The 16,994-nt window shown below is 43.9% G+C and overlaps 1 protein-coding gene across 5 annotated transcripts; it reads left to right on the forward strand.

Annotated features, from left to right (window-relative positions):
* Positions 1 to 99: 99 nt before the first annotated feature.
* Positions 100 to 15,825, forward strand: pla2g6 (phospholipase A2, group VI (cytosolic, calcium-independent)). Of its 5 annotated transcripts, none has more exons than XM_027023418.3 (18): positions 100 to 470; positions 1,324 to 1,538; positions 2,674 to 2,889; positions 4,256 to 4,436; positions 4,833 to 5,020; positions 5,471 to 5,567; positions 6,401 to 6,583; positions 6,875 to 6,983; positions 8,301 to 8,417; positions 8,882 to 8,972; positions 9,238 to 9,401; positions 9,826 to 9,976; positions 10,085 to 10,221; positions 10,571 to 10,648; positions 10,916 to 11,070; positions 12,410 to 12,577; positions 13,006 to 13,079; positions 14,249 to 15,825. In XM_027023418.3, exons 1-18 carry the CDS (start codon positions 459 to 461, stop codon positions 14,391 to 14,393), a joined length of 2,481 nt encoding a protein of 826 aa, XP_026879219.2. In that variant the 5' UTR covers positions 100 to 458; the 3' UTR covers positions 14,394 to 15,825. The 5 variants fall into 5 exon arrangements, with proteins under 5 accessions (XP_026879219.2, XP_035376998.1, XP_081562614.1 ...); XM_035521104.2 differs by having other exon boundaries at positions 425 to 552; XM_081706487.1 differs by lacking the exon at positions 100 to 470 and adding an exon at positions 643 to 786.
* Positions 15,826 to 16,994: the final 1,169 nt, after the last annotated feature.

Genomic DNA, 16,994 nt, shown 5'->3' on the forward strand with positions numbered 1-16,994 from the left:
ACCCCTCGGTTGTCTTAGCAACGGTGGAAGGCCCGAGATAAGATGCTAATAAGCTTCCCACGAGTTACCAGAGAGGAGGGATATTATTTTAGGTCTTTTAGTTAGTTAATTTCGAAAAGGATCTAGACATAATTAATATACGTGCTGAACTTAAATACAGAAAACCAAAACCATCTATGTAGCATAACATTTGCTGTATTTTGTACAGGCTATCTTAAAGTTTAGAATTTCATTTTGGTGCTAAATCTAGATAGACGGCTAGATAAAACTAGGTAACCTAGGTGTCTAATGACGCTTCTCTTGATCCCTCCGTCTACACGAAAGCGCCGCTGATTGGTGGAATCGTTTAGCGAAAGGCTCAGTTCTCGTCAGTTCATTGGTGGAATTGTTCGGCCAACGATCGGTTCCCGTCCGCTCATTGGCTGTGCAAACGCGTTACGCGAGACCCGTTGAAGCGCATGGTTAGTGAGGTAAGTGAGGTCCCGATGGTCGGGGTTGTTTATCAGATAATCCGGAGCGGAATGCAGATGCTGCGAATCAGTTAAGCTCAAGGTAAAACGCTTAAGGAGGATAATAAAACGACTTACGCTTGGTGTGTTTACGGCTTTACGAGAGCGAATAATAGCAAGGGAAAGCGTTGGGAGGGTGACCGCGGAGACGAATAACTGCGTCCTGCTCTCCAGCTGTCATTCTTTCAATCTCAGAGTTTAGAGTTATAACGCTAGTTATGTTTGAACTAACTGAGAGTCGCAGAACTGTTATTTACAGCTGTGTTGAGCTGCCCAGGTGTGCATTATATCGAGCTTTACATTGCAGGAAATTAATTTTAGTTCGTTTTTGGGCAGTACATCAACGCTGCGCTACATAGGCTAACTAGTTAGCTAGCTTGCTAACAGTTTCGATTTCCAGTTTGTCTTGAGATGTTTCTTTAAAGGCAACACCTAATGTTGCCATGAGAATGAGCTGTTATAGTTACAGTGCGAAGTTTTAGTAGACCTAGTGGCTCATAGCTGTGGTTTGTTCTGCATGTATCTCCTTGTAGTTCTCTTCTTAGCAAAGGTTATAATCTTTCAGCTATTCTTGGCAATGTGCAACGGATGTTTGCAAAACTAGAGTTGACCTTGTACAATGAATATGGACAAAAATCCTAAATTTACTGACTTTTCAACACCCAAATCTACTACTGAAGAAGTCTCAACCTGTGTTTGTGTCTAGATCAATACACGAACACTTACTATAGCTGCATAGTAATTGTGTGTGTGTGCAGGCTAATCAGGCCATCTCCTTCACCCTGCTCTGCTCTTTCCTGTCTCCTCACTCCAGATCAGAATGCAGTTCCTTGGCCGTATTTTGGACACCGTGAGCTCCGTATCCAGCCTGTTCAGTAACCCGTACCGCGTGCGGGAAGTCCCTCTATCGGAGTATGGCAGCTGGGTGAGGCTGAAACAGGAGGGACAGATGATGCTGTACAGGAACTTATCTAACCACTTGTGGGACTGTGTGCTCCTGTTACCTGACAGCCTGTCCATGGGGCTGAGGTGAGCGTCTGTCAGCCATGCGCAACAAGCTTTTGATCAGTAGCAAGATAGAGGTCCATATTTTTCTTGAGAACACGGTGTTGCCTTCTTGGTGTTAAATGTTTCATTTAAGTAATGTTTTTACCTGTTCTGAGGAAGAATGAACATTTTCTTTTGCTGTTTGTTTTGTTTTTCTTTTTACTTACGGGTCTTTTCAGCATCACATATTGGGTGGCTGGGTGATATGGTGTGTCTGGCGCATACACATACACATGCCTAACCCTTGAAGCTGTGTGCACCCACACGGCGTAAACATTTAGTTTCACTTGCATTTCACTTCTCCAGGGTCAGAGTTTAGTTTTTGTTTTTATGGAAGACCCTGTTCTTTTGTACTTTTAAGCCGTTGCATGCATTTCTGATCTGGGACCCTTTTTTGTGTGTGTCATGTCCACAGTTTCAGTCATACCTACCCATTTATTTTTGTTATTTGTTGTAAAGACTTGGACAGTGGACACATGTGAACCAGCTCATTCCTGACCGTGGGCCACCACTCAGATTTCGTGATGCCCGATCAGTCTCAGTTGGGAAATCTCCAGACTGCTCCTCCACATATCGGTGATCTTTCTGGCTCCCATGGCTGTTGGCCTGGAGTTCTGCTGCGTGTCACACTGCTTCCACAAAAGCTCCCTGTCCCCTCGGCGTTGGAGCTGTGTGGAGCTCCTTGTTGAAACTGTTTGTGGGAGTCTCCATGTCAAGCCAGTTATTCGCTCTGAGGCGTTCTGTGTTGAAGTGCTAAAATACCTACAAATTTTCAGATCACGTACATCCACCCAGAATGCAGCTTACTGTCTGATTCTGGCTGTGACACAGAGTGCCATTGTGCTGAGCCAACTTGGAAAAGTAAGGGTATCTGCGAATAGTTTAGGCAGATAAAGTTTAAATACGTTAAATAAGTGTTTGTTAGTTCTGGGTTTGGTTACTCATTACATCACATTTGAGCCCACACTATTTAGTGACATGCTTTTTTCCCGAAGTGTCTTGTGGCGGATGAGAGCTGACCTTAGAGTCAGATTAGTTATGATACCTTTGTGATTCTCATTGCTCATGTCATCCCTTTTTCATTTTCTTTTCTCCTCCACTTCCTGACTTCTCACAGGTTGTTCCAAGTGGCAGCAGAGGCAGATGCCATGAACTGGTTTCCTCAGTATGCCCTTAAACTCCGCCCATTTTATGAGACACTCCGCCCACCACTTAAACCAGAGACACTTCAGCCAATCGCAGATTGTCTGCGGAACCACCCGGACTGGAGCTCAGCCCACATCTCTGTGGACACTGGTCTGCGGGAGTGCCTGAAGCACAATTATATCTTGGGGTGAGCTTTAAAAGAACAGAATTCCAAGATTAAATTGACAAAGAGAATACTAGACCATGAGTTCCATTGTTAAATTAAAAAAGAACACAAACACTGGTTTGACCTGTTTACGTTTAAGATGGCCAATCTGGATGAGGCATTTTCACTGAATGACTGAATGACTGACTCTCACTATTACAATGTGCATATGTGGTGAGTTTGGCTAGCTACATTTCAATCTTTAGTTAGCTAGCTAGCTAGCCATCAATCATGGAGTAATACAGGGGCCACAAATGTATCTGCCACATTTATTCACAAACTGTTATACTACTATATCATATTTGGGTATACATAGTTAAAGTTGTTAGTTAAAGTTGTGTTGTTTCGTGTGTGTGTGTGTGTGTGTGTGTGTGTGTGTGTGTGTCCTTGCCTGAAACAGTATTGTAATAACTTGAGATAAATAAAGCGTTGGCGGGTTTGCAGGTGTTTGCATGATGACGACACTGATGACACCATCATCACCTGCACGTCTCACAGATGCTACAGACAAGGGAGACTTTTAGTAACGAGAATGACAGACTCTTTCAACAGAGCTGTTTAAACAGCTCAAAAGCAAAGCGTACTTAGAAAAGGAGAATACAAGCATTGGCGTTAACAGGCAGCTCCAGTCCTTTAGAGACTTTTTAGAAGACCGAGTACTTTAATGTATTTTGTGTAAAAGGGCAGTTAGGTCTAGTTCAGTGAGTTAGGCTGAATTAAGCCTCAATTGACTTTGTACAGTTTTTTTTGGTTGAATCTTTGTTTGTTTTTCACATTTGCTGCTTTTACTCACCTATAGGAATTCAGAACACTCGGGTTTTCAATAAAAACGTCTTGCTTGGATCTTGAGTTGTGGCTACACTCTCCTCCCCTTAGCCAATTCGATCACACATTCTCGCCATTACATTTTAGCCTGCAAGGTAGCTATCTAGTCACTTCAGTGTGTCTAACATGAGCGAGAGCAAAAACATTTGGTGACATTCATGTGTTACCTGACATTTTCAGCCACTGACTGACTGATTGGTCCTGTTTGTCAATGTCGGACTGTTGCCTCTTGCGCAAAATGGCTTTGGACAGTGGTTCAGTAAAGCTAGACCTGCCTTCTTTTAATACATCTGAAATTTATAAAATATGAAATGTAGTTAGAATTAACTAAATCCAGTTAGAATTACAAACTAAGGCTACTATTGCGGCTACTACTGCAGTTTTTAACTGCCACCACAACTATCATGGTTTGAATCAATTATTTTAACACTTTTTATATATTTGAGTTTGCATAGAAAGGGTCTAAACAGAATCGCCATACTTGTTTCCTAACTGTGGTGTCACTGTTGCCCCCTGGCTGCAGACAGATAAACGCGCGGGACTTGCAGGGCCAGACGCCGCTGCACCTGGCTTGCGAGCACGGCGACGTCGGCTGCGTTCGCGAGCTGCTGGAGGAGTGCCAGGCTCGCACCGACATCAAGGACAGGAATGGGGATACGCCCATGCACTGCGCCGCAAAGCAGGACTCCGCCGCCGTCGTGGAGGTGGGTGTGGCATCTCAGCGCTTGATGTGGGGACTAGATCAGTTTGAAGGTTTTATGTTTAACGAGGGACGTGAAAAATATACAACAAAAGTCAGATTTAGTATTTTTGTTTGTAATGCAAACCCAGGATTTCCCATTGAACCTTCATGTGACTCTTTATTCGCTGCACTGCAGAAACAGATAAAAGGAACACTTTACCCTAAAACTGCTAATATTGCGGGAAATTCAGCCGGTAATCACTTGTTGGCAGTAAGAGAAGGCCGGTAATCACTAGTTGGCAGTTTCTTAGCAATTCTAGCTAGTGATATGCCAGTTGAACCATACTAAATGTTCTACATTAGCTTCTGGGAGAGGTTTTTAATTAAAGGCGTCTCAGGTTGTGTTTTTGTGTTACAGGTGCTGTGCTCTCAGCGGTGCATGGGGATCAACGAGCTCAACGTCGCCGGGGAAACGCCGCTGCATGTGGCTTGCCGACTGGGAAAGGCGGAATCGACCCTGGCGCTGATCAGGGGCGGTGCCAGCTGCGACGTAGTCGGGGGGCGTGGCTACCCAATCCACACAGCTATGAAGTACAGCCAGAGGAGGTGAGTGAAGAAGCCATGTCCAACCCATGTTAACACATTAAACACACTGGAACTCCTTGCACAGCACTCAGTACATCCTGAAAAATTGTTTCAGTTGTTGGAAGTTAAATACAGTCTAACAATCTAATGAACAAGATTTTAAACCAGGAGAACCCAACTTTAGACAGTAACTGTAGGTGAGTGTCCATTAACTAAGTGTAGTAAGTAGCATGACCTGGTTAGCTGGGTATCTTGCTAATCAGAAAACACCTTTATCCATCCATACTGCTGTGAGTTTTTCAGTGCAGTGTCTTCTGCCATGACATGCTGGTGGGATATTATTGCTGTAGTACCTTGAAGCCATCAATAACTATTATGGACTATTATGAAGTATTAACTATTGTTAGCATCTGTTGTGTCAGTGTTTAAAATTCTCTCTCTCTCTCTCTCTCTCTCTCTCTCTCTCTCTAGCTGTGCTGAGGCAATTCTGGCTGCTAACCCAGGGCAGCTGCAAGCAGAGGACCTTGTGTATGGGGGAACTCCTCTTCACTGGGTCAAGACTGATGAGGTCAGCATCCTTCAGACTTTTTACGCACACAGTATCCAGCATCCATGCCCACCTTAAGAACAAACCTCCCTGGTTGTGTCTCATAGTTACAGTTACACAACCTTTTTAGAATTCGCTCAAAATATTTAATATGACGTTATCGCTAGTCTAGTAGGTATTAGTCCCAGCTGTGTTGGCACACAAGGGGAGTTTACGCTGGATGTGATTCAGATTATTTAAAGATGTGCTACGTAAAATTTGTTCAAATTAAGAGAAGATTAATTACTGAATTAAGAGGGAAAAAAATCCGCTAAAATCTAATGTCCTGCTGCTGCGAGTCGCCCTGTAAAGCATCAAAGTATTACAGTAGTATTATCTTATTACTTTGCTTGACCATCCAGCTAAGATATTATTCGCAGAAAATGTGTGCTAGGTTCTGTTTGTCCTTTAACAATGCTATAGATAATTTGCATTTTCATCACAAAGTAGCAACGTTTTCCTCTCATTGTCAAGGTTATGTCTGGAGCCTGAAATAAATTGTTAGTTTGCTAAATTAATTGAACTGATGCTCCTCTGGTTTGCACTGGACTACTGGCTCATGTAAGGTGTTAGCCTATGTCACCTCACTTTTGACAGAAGTTTAGACAACTAACAGCAGGCGGTTATTTGAGCATAAACACATGCATTAAGCGTAACTGATAAACCTGTGAACTTTCATTGCATTTGCATTATTGATCAGAAAAATGGCAATTTTGCTATTTTCCCTGAATTGCTCAGCCCTGCGAGCCCATGTTCACGGTTCACCTGCTGTGGTGAAGTAAGCCTGTGTACAAACACTTCATTACTGTCCATAGATGGCCCGTCTTCTGCTGGACCGCGACTGCTACGTGAACTACCTGAGCAAGACCGGCGAGAGCCCATTGCACATCCTCACCAAGAGGGGGCGTTTCGAGGCTGCCATGACGCTGCTGACCCACGGCGCCGATCCCAACATCAAGGGCGAGGGCGGCAACACAGCCCTGCACCTGGCCATGAAGGTATGTCGCAGGACACGCGCGAAAGAGCTGCAGCCGATCACTCCCTCGGATGGACGTAGTCGCTTCAGCCAGCAGACCGGGCAAACACGACGGGCACCAATGATACTGAAACAAGCCACCAGTAAAAGTGCTCGTTTTTCATCTTAATGTCATCAAAATCATTTCGTGTTTGCTAAACCAATGAAAGTGTTGGATAACGAGTGAATCTGGTTCTTATTTGAAGAACTGATGGAGGTCTTGGACGGTTGGTCGCGGTGGTGGGGCTGGTATGACCTCAGTTTGTTTGTGCAGCTGGACCACATGGGCCTGATAAAAGTCCTGATGGTGTTCGGAGCGGACGTGGAGGTCCACAACGATCTGGGAGAGACCCCGGGGCTAATCGCCGCACGCACCAGCAAGGGTGAGCGGGGCAGGGGCACACAAGACAGCAGGGTGGGGGTGTTTATATGAAGGGGGGGAGGAGTGTAGAGGTGTGTGGGGCATTGGAGGGAGGGGAGGAGAGACAAAGGAGAGCTATACAGATGTGTGGAAAGTTAATAAACAAAAAACAGGCAAGTTCTTAACCGGAGCTACAAAGACTCTTAGCAGGTAACTAGTTTCACATTTTATTAATACTAATTAGTAATAGTTCAAGAAACTGAAGTTGTCTTCCTCTCAAATCATGTAAAAAAATCTTTTTTATATTGGTCTTCACTTAAGTTAGTCTGGTTTGTTGCATTGGTTTTCATGTTAGTCACTGTAAATGTAACTCTTGGAAACCCTGTCTTCAGTTTTTACAGGCATGTCTTTTGCACTTGCATATATGTATATATTTGTATGTATGCATGCATATATATGCAAATATATATATATGTATGTATATCTATGCGTATGTATGCATAGATATGTTTATTGTAATCGCTAAAGATGTTTTCCTCCCAAATCATAAACTAAACCACATTAATTTTAACGTGCTCTCCACACTTCATTTTAGTCTGGTTTGTTGCTTTGTTTTTACTGTTAAATAGACACTGTAAAGGTAACTCTGTCTTCAGTTTTTACAGGCATGTCGTTTGCACTTACATATATGTTTATGCTTGTACGTATGTTATGCATGCATGCATGAAAATAAATAAATATATACACACACACACACATATATATATATATATATATATATATATATATATATATATATATATATATATATATATATATATATATATATATATATATGTATGTATATATGTATATATATGTATGTATGTATATATATATATATGTATATATATGTATATATGTATATATATGTATGTATGTATATATATATATATGTATGTATATATGTATATATAGATATATATATATATATATATATGTATGTATGTATATATATATATGTATGTATATATGTATATATATATATATATATATATGTATGTATGTATATATATATATGTATATATATATGTATGTATATATGTATATATAGATATATATATATATATATATATATATATATATGTATATATATATGTATGTATATATGTATATATATATATATATATATATATATATATATATATATATAGATATATATATATATATATATATATATATATATTAGTGTGTGTGTATATGCATGCACATATATATGTGTGCGTGCATGCATATACGTATACATATATGTGTGTTTGTGTGCATGTTTTGAACTTTTAATCCATTGCTTGCCTTTAAGGCCCCAACCGTAAAGTGCTGCTAAAGATGCTCTGTAGTGTAGGGGTGGAGCGATGTCACCCACCTTCCCCTGACATCCTGCTAGCCAGCACTAGGAGAGCTCCAGCTCCTGTTCTAGGTAATGCCACGCCCCTCAGCGCCTCCCTCCCTCTGGAGCCTTTCTGCTCTCTGCCTTCTCTCATGCAGCCTTTGCCCACCATTTTAGGACTTTTATTTTGGCAGATCTCCATGCAGAGCAGTATATGTTGCCAAACACTCCCTTTAATTACTTGTTAATTGATGAAGAATGAAATAAACTTTGATTTTTAGTGGCTTCAAGGTTGGGAAACGTCTTCTTTCGATTCTTGTTCTCTGCTTCTTGGCTCCAGGATTGGAGCAGTCTTGCACCAGTTTGGCATGGCGTGCTTTTCCCTGTTGTATGTCTTATTTCCCAGATAAGCTCACGAACGCTCAGTTATCTTAACTCCTTCCTCACACACACTAGGTGGAACGTTTTTGTTTTTTTTTCTGTTCTGTTTAGAACAGAGTAATGCTGGCACTGATTGGTTGACTGCCCTGAGCTGTTTGTGGTTTTGCTGGCAGGGTTCGACGACCTCATCCATGCTGCAACTGCCATTTCCGCCATTACCAGAGGTCTCGTGGAAGTGGACAGCCATAAAACCGGAACCATGAAGTGTGTTTACCTCACAGGAACATTCCAGGACTAGAAAGAAATAGCACAGATCTCAGATGGTGCCCAGCATGATGTACCTAACTTAGTAATATATAAATGCATGTAAATGAATACTGTACAACATGGCATGTTAATTACGAAACATGCAGCTTAATAATTATAATTACTTCTAACAAGGCAAAGGACATGAAATATCCTTTTGTGTTAAGTGTCCTCTCGTCTTCTGTCCTCTCGTCTGTCCCTGCTGGTCTCTCGCTGTGTGTAGAAGGGACAGGCTGCTGTGTCTGGACGGGGGAGGCATTAAGGGACTGGTGTTGATACAGGTGCTGATTGCACTAGAGAAGGAGGCCGGTCGGCCCATCAGGGAGCTGTTCGACTGGGTGGCCGGAACCAGCACCGGTGGCATTCTGGCTCTGGCTATAGTCCACGGTGCGTGCGTGTGCGCGTGCATGCACGTGTGTGTGTGCGTGTGCGTGCACGTGTGTGTAGTGGGGGGGGGGGTGTAAGAAGATATGTTTTTTTGGAACCATGTTAAGAAATGTGCATTTGTTCTGGTCTGTTGTGTATGTATACATGTGTGTGGAGGGTGTATGGTATTTTACTTTGAAAATCCCTGAAAGTGTAGATGCTGTTGAATAGGAAATTTAACCTGTGTGTAATGTATTGATTTGACTTCTGACAAATGTAGAATCTTGACTGGATTATTAAAAGCAAGGACATTTTATTATAATTCATTACTGAAATTCTTAATTACATTGAAATTGTGTGTGTGTGTGTGTGTGTGTGTGTGTGTGTGTGTGTGTGTGTGTGTGTGTGTGTGTGTGTGTGTGTGTGTGTGTGTGTGTGTGTGTAGGTAAATCGATGGAGTACCTACGGTGTCTCTACTTCAGGATGAAGGAGAAGGTGTTTAAAGGGTCACGACCTTACGAGTCTGCCCCTCTGGAAGAGTTCCTCAAGCAGGAGTTTGGAGAGGACACCAAGATGACTGACATCAAGCACCCCAAGTGCATACCTGTTTCTTTCTGTGTGTGTGTGTGTGTGTGTGTGTGTGTGTGTGTGTGTGTGTGTGTGTGTGTGTGTGTCCGTCCCTCACCCTCCTCTCTCTCTTCCAGGGTGATGGTAACTAGTGTTCTAGCAGACAGGCACCCAGGTGAGCTACATCTCTTCCGGAACTACGACCCTCCCAGCCTGCCCCGAGACCCGCCGTATGCTTCAACTGCCACCTTCAAACCCCTCACCATACCACAGGGTAACACGCACACATACATACAGATACACATATCCATATCTACAGACACCCAAATGTACACACAAAGTTGCAGACACACATACATGCACGAACACACACGCAGCTATAGACAGACACACACCCCTGCAGACACACACACATATTCTGACCACAAAGCCTCCACACACATTAACTCTGGAAGTGCTACTAGTATCATTCTTGTTTCTCCAAAAGCCCAAACTATATGTATATATGTGTGCATGCGTACACGTGTGTGCGAGAACGCACTCGCATGTGTGCATCTGTGTGTGTGTGTGTGTGTGTGTGTGTGTGTGTGTGTGTAGCTTCAGTGGCTCTCCTACTTTTTCAGGCTGGGAGGATGAGGATGTGTTGATAGTGGGATACACTCAGGAACCTCTCAAAAAGCATAGGAAGGTGACAGATGAAGGTGTGTGTGTGTGTGTGTGTGTGTGTGTGTGTGTGTGTGTGTGTGTGAGAGAGAGAGAGAGAGGGTCACAGTGAGGCACTGAATGTGTTCGGCTACGCTACACCTAGGATGTTCATCAGGTTTTTTTTTTTGTTTTTATTTTAGTTCTTTCTTCACTACGTTTTTTTAATACATTTTTTTGTCCTTGTAGCATCTCTGGCTCAGTGCCAGGAGTCAGCACTTTTATCCAGCCAACGCATTTCATTTTCCCTTTTATTTCTCTCTTAGAGCAGGCAGTGTGGCGGGCCGCCCGCTCCAGTGGCGCCGCCCCCACCTACTTCCGACCAATGGGACGGTTCCTGGACGGAGGTCTGCTGGCCAATAACCCTACCCTAGACGCCATGACGGAGATCCACCAGTATAACAAAGCGCTGAAGGTTCAGGTGTGTGGGACACGTTAGGCCGCTTACGGGCTGCACTGTTCACACCGCGTCTTTTAGTCTTTTAGCTGTCCACACCCATACTGAATACTGGAATCCCGAAAATTGCAGACTGTCCCTTTAGCTCCTTTGAACATCAGCAAAGTTTGTAAAATTCAGACTTTGTCCTGTTTTGTTTTCTTTTAAATACCTTTTACCAGATCTGTCTGGCTCAATTGCAGAGCCTTACCCCTGTTACGACCCTGTCTAGGTTGGGAGGCCGTAACTTAGGGCTTGAGTGTTATAGCAGTAGAAATGAGTGATGGAATGAAGAACCAAACAAGAAAGCTTACAGCAAAGATCAAGTGTAGTTACAAGTTTTGGTGTTCAAAGATAAGAAACTGGTGCAACTGCGTCAGGAGTGACTAAGACCAACACAACGAACAAAAACCACACTAAAAACAAAAAGATGACGGACTAAACTAACACAGACAATGACTACACTGACTACACTGTTGGAAACAAAGATAAACCCACACCCAAACGAAACCAGGACAATACATATACAAGATAAAAGAAGATATATCATCTAGCAATCAAACAAACAAGGGGCAAAACAAACCATAAATCAAGGGGCAAATCCACACACATACGCACAAAGTCTAGCAAGCACAAGCTCAAAACGTAGCAACAAGTCAAAACCAACAACAGCAAACTCTTCTCCAGCGAGGCCTCAGCCGAGCCCTTTGGCTCTTCCTCTTCCTCTTTATATTGTCCTCTGCTCAGCAGAAAACCTGGTGTGGATCGGGATGGGGGCTACCGGCGAGTCAGAGGCAAAACCTGAATGCAGACATAACACCCCTGTACACACACACACCAGGGCTGGCGCTGTGAAGGTCAGGGTGGGCCGTTTTCACTGCTCAGCCCAAGAGCCCCTGCCCTAACGGTGGGATAGGCTGTCTGTCTTTAAAGACGCTTCACCGTCTGAGGGGTTCTCACAGAGCTAGACCTCCATTCAGACAGGCCATGCCTGCTATAGGGAGTGGATTGAGCTGGATCTGAGGGACCTGGGCATGTGTAGAATGAGCTGGTGCTGACGGACCTGGCCCTCTGTCCAGACAGGGACAAGAGAGCCCTGCTGGGATCAGATTTGAGGGTTTCCAGGAGCTGTAAGGATGTAAATTCTCGCTCTATCTGTCTTTCAGTTACTGTTCAAACTTCAAGATTTACTTTTTTGGATATTTAGAGAGGCAACGCTGGATTCAAGCATTCGTGTCAGGTCAGGGTGTGTCACTGAACAGATACATTTGCTTAATTTGTGTGTGTGTGTGTGTGTGTGTGTGTGTGTGTGTGTGGGTTTCAGGGGCGGGACGATGAGGTAAACGGGCTGGGCATGGTCGTGTCGTTGGGTACAGGGAAGCCGCCGCAGGTTGTGGTGAACTCGGTGGACGTGTTCCGACCCTCCAACCCCTTGGAGCTGGCCAAGAGCTTTGTGGGAGTCAAAGAGCTGGGCAAGATGCTAGTGGACTGTGTACGTACACACGCAAACACACACACGCAAACACACACACACACACACACACATATTTGTTTTTACATCTTGTCAAGACTTGATATCATGTATTTGTCACACATATTCTATCTCTCTATATATATGATGAAATAATTTTCTAACCTTTGTCATCAAAAAATAGTTTTGCTCTGTTACTTTCAAAAGATGAAACTTTTATTTTTAAAAAAAGGTCTTTGTGTTGTCAAGACCATCACACGTGGGTGTGCCTGGGTGTACCTGGGTCTGGACACCTAGTCCATGGCGGAGGGTCTTCCCTGTAGTTGCATGCACTGGCTAAGAAGAGCAGGTGTTTTCCCGGAGCACTGTCGTGCTGTCTAGAGGCTTCATTCAGAACTGTGGGAGTTTTCTTTGGACACTCAGTGAAGTTGCTTGCTCTTGTTTGGCAGTGCACTGACTCTGATGGCTGTGCAGTAGACAGGGCCCGCGCCTGGTGTGAGATGACCGATATAATATATCACAGGTAAAGTGTGTGTGTGTGTGTGTGATTGTGTGTGTGTGTGTGTGTGTGTGTGTGTGTGTGTGTGTGTGTGTGTGTGTGTGTGTGTGTGTGTGAGAGACCGCATGTACCTGTGTGTTCATGTGTGTCTGCATGAATCTGTCACTTTTAATGCATGTATTCCTGTGGGTGTTTGTGTGTGCATGTGTATATGGTTGTGTGTGTGCATGTCTGTATGTGCATGCGTGAAAGTGTGTGTGTGTACACAAATCATCGAGTGTCACGTGTCAATTTGAGGCATAAAGAAACATATCTGTATGTTCACAAGCCCTGTTTATTTAAGAGCTGAGAGGTGGCAGCTGTATGGGTGGCATTAAGAGCTGAGAGGTGGCAGCTGTATGGGTGGCCTTAAGAGCTGAGAGGTGGCAGCTGTATGGGTGGCCTTAAGAGCTGAGAGGTGGCAGCTGTATGGGTGGCCTTAAGAGCTGAGAGGTGGCAGCTGTATGGGTGGCCTTAAGAGCTGAGAGGTGGCAGCTGTATGGGTGGCATTAAGAGCTGAGAGGTGGCAGCTGTATGGGTGGCATTAAGAGCTGAGAGGTGGCAGCTGTATTTGTGGCATTAAGAGCTGAGAGGTGGCAGCTGTATGGGTGGCCTTAAGAGCTGAGAGGTGGCAGCTGTATGGGTGGCCTTAAGAGCTGAGAGGTGGCAGCTGTATGGGTGGCCTTAAGAGCTGAGAGGTGGCAGCTATAGGGGTGGCATTAAGAGCTGAGAGGTGGCAGCTATAGGGGTGGCATTAAGAGCTGAGAGGTGGCAGCTATAGGGGTGGCCTTAAGAGCTGAGAGGTGGCAGCTGTATGGGTGGCCTTAAGAGCTGAGAGGTGGCAGCTGTATGGGTGGCATTAAGAGCTGAGAGGTGGCAGCTATAGGGGTGGCATTAAGAGCTGAGAGGTGGCAGCTATAGGGGTGGCATTAAGAGCTGAGAGGTGGCAGCTATAGGGGTGGTTGTAAGAGCCTGGTGGCAGCTCTGAGTGGTGTAATTTTGTGTGGCTTCAGGTGTTATTTTCCAAGGTACTATACAGTCTCTGTGTGCATGTATTTTATTTTTTATTCTTCAAAATGCATCATGGACTTTCCTTCCACTCTCTCTCTCTCTCTCTCTCTCTCTCTCTCTCTCTCTCTCTCTCTCTCCCTCAGGCTGAGTCCTCAGCTCTCCACGGAGGTGTTGCTGGACGAGGTGAGCGACGCGGCTCTGGTGGACATGCTGTGGGAGACGCAGATGTACCTGTACGAGAACCGAGACACCCTGCAGCTCCTCTCCCAGCAACTGCTGCGGCCCTGACCCCCCCCCCCCCCCCCCCACACACACACACACACACACGCACGCACACACACACAAAAGCATGAGTATGATCAATAAGAGGAAACCTGGATCATGAATGAGTGACAGTGAATGAGAGAGAATATTGAGTGAGGAAGGGTGTGTCTGTGTGTGAGAGATAGGCAACTCTAGTGCTACTCTACTGCTACTGCTAGATTACTGGAAGGATTACTAAAGGCCTTGTTCTGACACACAGTCAAGCATTCTGCCCAAGCATTCAGGCCAGTGGATGGGCTGGCTCAGGTGTGACAGGCACTTGTTTCAGCCAATGCCTACGCAGCGGAAGCTTCTGGGGTGTGACTCATCATTTCACTCGTTTACTCAGTTGCACGCTGCCTGGTTGGACACACAAGGCCGTTCATGAACAGGAACGCTTGTATCGACACTGCTCACAGGAAACTGATGGCAGTGGTGCATCACAACTATGATACAAGTACGATACAACACATTGATAAGATGTGTTCTGTATTAGCGAGATGGGGTGCTGGGAGGAGAATGCTAGGCACAGGTGTGTGTGTGTGTGTGTGTGTGAGAGGGAGAGAGCGAGAGGGATAGAAGTGGGTCAGTAAAGCTCTTAATGTAAATACAAAATGTTATAAGAACAGGTTGTTGGCTTCAAAGCCTTAGCCAAGACCCTTTGGAACCCCTCTGTGTTGGTAGCATTGATTTACCATGTGGTGGTGTGAGTTGCACTAAAGATGGTGATGGTGCTGAAGTCTAATTCAAAGACTGATTCTCCCATGAGTTTTAAGTAGGCCAAAGGGCCAGAATTGCTCGACATATCACCTGAAGTATAAAGATTTTGTTTGTTTTTCCGAGCACAGGTAATCAAAAGTCTGAAAGCTGACATTCTATTGTAGTAGTCTGCTCTGAAATGATTATTAATATTCTAACACTTGGACCACGTGACAAGCCAGTAATGTGTAACAAGCAAAAGGTTAAAAGGTCACTTATTTGACCTTTAAGTTTATTGACCAGAATATTGGTAGCTGCATCAATTCTAGGCATGTGCTGAAACACTACAGAACTAACCCCTCATCGTCCATTCCAGAGCTCAGATGAAGAAGTGAGTGTTTTGGATCTGCTTCAGAACAACAGCAGATTCAGCTAGTCGTCATGTATGAAGGTAAACCCAAATCTGACCTCATTTGCTCCAAATGGTCAGCAGTGTAAAGAAAAGCAGGCATTAGGTCTCTGCTGGCTGTTGGTGCGCTCCAACATATTTACCTCTTTTTCTTCTGCCATTCCTGACATTGGTGGTTATTTTGACAGTTTTGTTTTAATATGTGTGTGTGTGTGTGGCTTGAAATGTTGCTGCTTTGTTGGATTTTATACTCTAAATAAATACTGAAACTTATTTATATGAAATCGCTTCATTAAAGTGTGATAAATACATCTGTGTTCGTGTCTCTCCTGCCATTTTGCTTGTGTCCCGTTCAGTGATCACGTCTCAGTTGGGGTTCTCTCCCATCTGATCAGTGTACTCGCCTGTACCGTAAACCCTCGTGCTATACGCGAGGTAGGTGTTATTACAGGTATATCGGCAGGGGCTGTCGCATGTGGGGATGTAACTGGTGGGCAGAGTGTTTTTACAGGTAAACTGTGAAGGGTGGGGGAGACCACAATCCTTCAGTTATCAAAGTTGAGTGAAGCAAAGGGACTCCTCGTGGTAATAAAAATTGTTTATTTCATTTACGTTGGTTTAAAGTTTCATGAGATTGCCCATGAGATTGCCCATTCAGTTCAAATGTACTTATATAGTACTTTTCATTACAGGTATAATCACAAACCAGCTGTACAGAAATCAGAGTCCAATAACAAGCCAACATTAGTAAAAAACAACAACTTTCAGATCATGAAGAAACCTTGAGAGCAACCAAGACTCAAGTGTATCCCATCCTCTGGTACACACCAGATATCACAAGCAATGCAGAAAAGCAATGGGGGATAGGACCGAATTTAAGAAAAGATGGGAGCATACAGTAATTAGTAACATATTAGGATAGATAGATAGATAGATAGATAGATAGATAGATAGATAGATAGATAGATAGATAGATAGATAGATAGATAGATAGATAGATAGATAGATAGATAGATAGATAGCTTGGTCATTAAACAGAAATCTTAAGATTAATCAGAAAAGACCACTTAGTAATGTGAGGTCACCTAAAAAGAGTGATAATGAGAATTAAGTCCATCATAGCTGTGTCAAAGGGTGAAACTGCTGTAGTTGGAATGCACAGAGGACACACAGTCACCAAACTAGACAGAATCAAGTTGCTGCTGGTCTAATTAGTAAAATCTCCTGCGTAGTCTTTCAGTTTCTTCAGCCCGGCGGGTGATCATACAGATGAGGCCTTTGTTTTTAAGCACAGCAGGAGTGTCTCTGACATGCAGGTGAAGCCACTGTGACTAACCTGACCAAGAACACACGTAAACAGCACATAGAATGGGAGACAAACAAAAAAACAAATGAGGGCACACCAAACAAACATTCTTTAAAAAACATCCAGAGCAGAATAAGAGCTGTAGTGAACTGATCTGGTCTGACCTTGGTCG

The sequence above is a fragment of the Electrophorus electricus genome, chromosome 23 (genome assembly GCF_041902795.1).
Source record: "Electrophorus electricus isolate QZ-2024a chromosome 23, ASM4190279v1, whole genome shotgun sequence".
NCBI classification, from domain to species: Eukaryota; Metazoa; Chordata; class Actinopteri; order Gymnotiformes; family Gymnotidae; genus Electrophorus; species Electrophorus electricus.

Bases quoted from the DNA above. Each gene is read 5' to 3' on its own strand.
- pla2g6 (XM_027023418.3), top strand. The intron at 5,021-5,470 runs GTGAGTGAAGAA...CTCTCTCTCTAG, and splicing joins ATGAAGTACAGCCAGAGGAG to CTGTGCTGAGGCAATTCTGG. The intron at 6,984-8,300 runs GTGAGCGGGGCA...CTTGCCTTTAAG, and splicing joins CGCCGCACGCACCAGCAAGG to GCCCCAACCGTAAAGTGCTG.